The 6,094-nt window shown below is 28.1% G+C and overlaps 1 protein-coding gene across 1 annotated transcript; it reads left to right on the forward strand.

Annotated features, from left to right (window-relative positions):
* Positions 1 to 538: 538 nt before the first annotated feature.
* On the forward strand, positions 539 to 2,353 carry LOC105461815. Its single transcript, XM_011708316.1, has 7 exons — positions 539 to 794; positions 872 to 1,045; positions 1,182 to 1,322; positions 1,416 to 1,526; positions 1,628 to 1,860; positions 1,931 to 2,099; positions 2,178 to 2,353. Exons 1-7 carry the CDS (start codon positions 539 to 541, stop codon positions 2,351 to 2,353), a joined length of 1,260 nt encoding a protein of 419 aa, XP_011706618.1.
* The last annotated feature ends 3,741 nt before the right edge of the window (positions 2,354 to 6,094 follow it).

A 6,094-nucleotide genomic window follows, 5' to 3' on the forward strand; every position in this document is an offset into this window, starting at 1 on the left:
CAATAATATTATAACATCTATGTATCTTTATCTGAAGCACTTGTTACATAATGTGTTATATTAATATTATGTTACTGTTCATTTATTATAACGAATAAGTAACAAAATAATGTAAACGTTTACATTATACAGCCATGTTATAGATATGGAAACAAGACAAATTACATTTGCATCAATAAGATAAAACATCTGTTATCATTACATGTTACCCCCATGTGATGTTGCAGTTAAATTCTGCGTTTGCTGGGATACGTGTTATATAACCTTATCTCAGAGGTCTCAGCGTAGTATAACGCATCGTTCTCCAGTTTATACCACAGTTTCCCCTGTTTCGAGTAAATGTGTGACAGTAAGAAATAGCATTGTATTTAAATAGTTCTTTCATTCGTTATTATTATTATTACTTTTTGTCGTATTTATGACATGGAAAAACAGAAAATTATTTATCCATTTGATCAGAGTGAATCTAATTTACTTTTTTGTTATTGATCCGAGAGTTGTTACTGTACTAAAACTTTATTTCGTATTTTCTTTTAAGATGTCAGCAATGAACAAAAAGAACATAATTAATATTGTTAATTTTTATACATCATCCACACATGGAGGTAAATCTATGGACTGTGTTCCATCGACTTGGATATCTTTTGATCCAGAAACTCAAGGCTTGGTTGCCAAATTCATGCCTCCTCCATACACTAAGAAAAATTGTTACGCATTACACGAACAAATTAAAAATAACGAAATTCCATTAGAAAAGTGGCCACAGTATCCTATAAAAATACTTGGAAGTGCTGGTAGAGTTATTTCTATAAAAGAAATTAACGAAAGTTATGATATAGATTGTAATAATGTATTATTATATATATTTTAGAAACTTATAAAGAGGCTTTATTGAAAATGGAGAAACTATTGGAAGAAGATTTTAATTACACTACAGATTATTGCATAACAGATGTAGAAGATAATGAAAGTAATGATCATAATTTAAAGAAAAAAGGATCAAAAGAAGATGAAAGTCTTATATTACCATTATATGGACTGAACGGTAAATTATCAAACTTACACAGTGGATTCATCTGATGATAATGGTACGAATGATAACTATCATGTCTCTATTTGTTTAATTATTTTTTATTATATTATAAATTGTATAAAATATTTTTATTTTATTTTTATCATAGACTCAAATACTGAAAATGATATGTATGAGCCATTTAATAAAAAATCAATGATCCCAAAAAAAAAGTCACAAAAAAGTAGTAGTACTAGTAGTAGTACTAGTAGTAGTACTAGTACAAAAAACAGTAGTAACATTTCTACAAGTAAGGTTGAATTAAATGAATCACTTGCTATTGTTTTGTCAGTTGTTAAACGAGTAAATTATAAATCTTGTAAGTATACAATAATTTTTTCAGCAACAAACATGCCAAGTTCTTCAATTTCCAAAAAACCTATAATTGTTGAAGAAATACTACTGGAAGATACAATACCAATTAATTCGATCTCTTTTAATGTCGTCACGAATTGTAATAATAAGTTATTGATAATATTTTAATTTTCAACATTTTATCAAAACTGTAGTTTGAAGTTTATATATTATAATTATAATTTTTATGATTTTTTTTAGATTTAAAACGTATTTTAACTGACTTGCAAGACGTTAAGCATAACCAACAACTTATGAGAAACGATTTACAGACATTAAAAAGAGATTTTGAGCAAAATATAATTGTAAGAAGTGGTGAAAATGTTCCAGTTCATTGGACGCAGGAAAATCAAATTAAATGGCCTCTTCAAACGAAAGATGAATATGATAAACTTAATTTATTATTAGCAGATGAGAAAATTCGCAAAGACTTTGTAAGATATCTTATTAAAAATTATCTAATTTTTTGTAATTTTACTATTTTTTTTCTTTTCAAATGTTTAGATGGCCACAATTGGATTTGTAATTGATGGAGGAACTGTAGTATCAAAAAATTTACTTGCGGTTTTCAGAAAATTCTTTCATAAAGACCTGGCGACCAAATTTACTTGCGTTAAACCAATCAAAGATAAATTTACTCTTAAACCTTCAGCACTTTACGATTGCATCATTGGTAATTGATTTTTATTATTTAATTTTTACCATATATATATACTTTGATAATTAACAGTAATATAAAAAATAATTTTAGAAACATTTATGATAAAACGTAGGAAAGGTGCAATCCCAGAAACAATTACAGAGAAATTGTTAGAAAAATTGATTGGTGTAATATTAACTAACTCTAAAGATTGGGAGAAGGGAAGATTGCATAAAAAACAAACAGAGAATAAGGAAAATATGAATGATAATAACGATTCATCATAGCAGATATAGAAAGAGAAAAAGACATTAACAAAATTAGTTTAGTTTTGACAAAATATTTTATAATATATTATTATATTTTATATATTTATACATTATATATTCTAATTCTTTAATTTTGTTACATTATTTATATATTTTATTCAAATATTGTAACATTAGAAAATATCTGGACGTAAATATTACTGTCGGTAATCACAAACACTTAAAATTATTCATTTTTATTTATAATTATGAAGTAACGGTATTGCATAAATTTTATCATAATTAATGTTATTTTTTTTGTATGGCACATGTAATTTCACCATTTTTGAATAAATTTCTTTTAATTTGAATTCGATTATGTGTGTAGACGGCTTTTTTCTTAATTGCCACATATGTAAATCGGCAGAACTTGTTGGATACTCGAAGATTGATGTTTGTTGCATCCATTGTACACCAGTTATTTTTATGTCGTTTATATTTTCGTAAGAATAACCGAGGTTTGTAATTTTAATAATTTGACCACTATTCAGCATTACTAAATTATTCGGCTCTTCTGTAGTAATACAAAAATTTTTATATTGCAATTTTAATATTAATAGATATTTATCGTCAGACTTTTTTTGTTTTAAAATACGAAATGTAACTGGAATTTTTGATTTGTTTGTGATAATACTTTTTTCATACAATCGTCGACATATTTGAGCTAATGGTTTATTGGCAGTACGTAAAAATTTTCTCATAATTCCTAAATAATTTTCAAAAAGAAATGCTGAAATTTCGTCGAGAGTACAATTATTTATTTTGACATCATCAGCTATATGTAAAAGATAATGTGCATTTAGAATCTGAGATCCTTTACCATAAAATTTTGGTAACTGTAGAAAAAATGTTTTTAAGTAAGATTGAGCATTTTCATTTTATTTTTGTGCAAAACTTTTTGTGCATAAAATTCGAAAAGCCACATGAAAAAGTAAAAAATGATAATACATTTCAGGACTTAAAATTTCTTTGAAGACAATAGGGCCAGCATACAAGGATAAAAATCGAAGTTCTGATGCTTTTAAGTTTGGAACAGGAGCCCGAGGTTTTCGTTGGAATTCTTCAGACACATATGTTTTCAAATACGTTATACGTTCAAACAATTTTTGTTGAAGATTGCACTTCAATTTTACAGCACTTTTCTTAAATAGTAATTCCATTATGTAAAACTTTTTAGTGATTCCCAGACAGCATAGATGCATGTAATCTAAAGAAAAAGTGTAAATCATATCGATTGGTGGTTGTATCCGTAGTAATGGTGAATAGCCAGTGTGATGTTCTTTTTGTTGCTGCTTTCTAAATAATTCGTCTGATCGTTTACAACAATCGACATCAGGATATGTTACATGCTTATTTGGGAATCCTGCACTTTTCCCATAAACATCGCAACGCTCACAGGCTGCATAGCCTCCATGTCCTTTTATTTGTTTCACGAATTTTCTAGCAGGAATATCACAAATGAAATGTTTCAAGATTACAACGTATTTTTTGTTATCTATGTAAATACCATTTTTATGTAAAGAATTAATTTCTTGAATGAAATCATCCATAAATTCATTTACATCTTCTGGCTTTGTATCTCCGTAGTAAATTGCCACAGGAAATGGAGAATATATGTTTGAATTCTGGAGAATTTTGCATAGTATAGGCCACAATTGTTTAGTACTTGATTTGTAGGGAGAAGCTCCATCAACATTCATTTAAAGAAATATGACATTATCTTTATGTGCATTAGGATCTACACAATTCATAAGACCTTTCTCAATCCCCAAGTAAACAAATTCATCAATGTAATTATTTGCTCCTCTCATGGCTTTTACAGTATATTCAGCTTTTGTAGAATCTAAAAATGTTTTGCTACATTTTGGAAGTTGAGGTAAAAGTCTTTTTCGTAATATGTTCAAAAGAACGTCCAAATGTATCAATGGAATATTATATGTAACTGCCCAATTTCTTATTTCTTCAACTTCGGGATCATCTGCCATATTACTGTTGCTGTTATCATCTTCACTGCTTTCAGAAAAATTCTGGTACTGATTTTCATCTTCACTATAATTGTCTGGATTTTCATCTTCATCGATTGACTGGAGTAAAGTAGCATCAACGTGAACAGAATCATTTAAAGTACTTCAATCTGTATAGATTTTCGACGTGCTAGCAATATTTAAAAGTTGATCTACATTTCCAACTAAATAACAAATAAAATATAAGAATTAAAGGACAATCAGTCATTAAATATGCATATAGCGATACGATAAATAGGGTTTTACATTGTACCTGAGGACTGATCAGATTGCAAAATATTTCTCAATGCAGACTTAATAAGACGATGTTTTTGGACTCGTTTGCGCGTTTTTTCTCTTTTATTCATAACTTGTACTTAATATTTTATTAACTTTAATTAAAAATAAATACGGCTCCTAGGAAAACAAATTCAAATGTAAAATTAAGAGGGCTGAAGAGCTAAGCTAGATACCATATAAATACTAAATACGTGTATTACACACAATATAACCATTAATTATATATTGTATGTAATACACGTATTTAGCACTTATATCTACCTTGGCTCTTCAATAAAAAAATTTTATTCAACAGTTATGTTAAACTACTATAAAAGTTAGCTATTCTATTAATTGACCAATATAAATCGTAATAATTCTCAAAATAACATTTTCAATATATAACAGAATGAGTCTCAAAGAAACTATTCAAGAATAACATAACCTCATTGTTCGAATGATTTTTAACTAGTAGTGGCTAGACAACGGCTTGCTAATTTTTTAAAGTTTCCAGCGTTATCTAATTCCAATATTTACAGTACAAAGGCTAGACAGTCATTACAGAAATTATTCAAGAATAACATAACCTCACTTTTTAAATGCTAACAAATTTTTAGCTAGTAGTGGCTAGACAATGGCTAACTAATTTTTTAAAAGTTTCCAGCGCCATCTATTCCAATATTTATAATACAGGGGCTAGAAAAGTACTAGATAGCGAAGTATTATTCATAAATTACAGTTAATACTGAGCTAGTAAATGGCTAGGTAACATATCTAGCCTGTGTGATACAGCCATTAGGTGTAGAATGAGACGGCTAGATCAATTTCCACTCGGGTTATAACCTATATAGAAAAATGCTTCTCACATATTATTCCACGTTATACCGTATTGGAATTAATTTTACACTAAACCTAGTTTCTTAGGCTATACAGAAAACGCAAAATTTTTTGCGCATATTTGCGAATTCAATTAACATAAATGATTAATGCACAGAACTGTGTATTAATTATTTATATTCATTATTTATATTAATTGAATTCGCAAATATGCACAAAAAGTTTTACGTATTCTGTATAGTCTAAGGGACTAAATTTAACATAAAAATAATCCCGACGCGGTATAACGCGGTATAACATACCTAATATATTCTATCCTTCTATAAATATGTTTGTAACATATTACACCGCGTTATACTGTGTCGGGATTATTTTAACATTAAATCTAGTTCCTTAGGTTGTACAGAAAACGCAAAATTTCTTACGCATATTTGCGAATTCAATTAATATAAATGATTAATGCATAATTTGTGTATTAATTATTTATATTAATTGAATTCGCAGATATGTGCAAAAAATTTTGCGTTTTCTGTACAGTCTAAGGGACTAGATTTAACGTAAAAATAAGATCGGAAGAGCACACGTCTGAACTCCAGTCACT

This window comes from Wasmannia auropunctata, unplaced genomic scaffold (genome assembly GCF_000956235.1).
Source record: "Wasmannia auropunctata unplaced genomic scaffold, wasmannia.A_1.0 LD277101.1, whole genome shotgun sequence".
NCBI classification, from domain to species: Eukaryota; Metazoa; Arthropoda; class Insecta; order Hymenoptera; family Formicidae; genus Wasmannia; species Wasmannia auropunctata.

What these genes read in the sequence shown, in the direction of transcription:
- LOC105461815 (XM_011708316.1), top strand. Translation starts at nt 539, where the DNA reads ATGTCAGCAATGAACAAAAAGAACATAATTAATATTGTTAATTTTTAT. An exon ending in ACCATTATATGGACTGAACG is followed by an intron (nt 1,046 to 1,181) that starts GTAAATTATCAA and finishes TTTTTATCATAG; the next exon opens with ACTCAAATACTGAAAATGAT. An exon ending in CAGTAGTAACATTTCTACAA is followed by an intron (nt 1,323 to 1,415) that starts GTAAGGTTGAAT and finishes TAATTTTTTCAG; the next exon opens with CAACAAACATGCCAAGTTCT.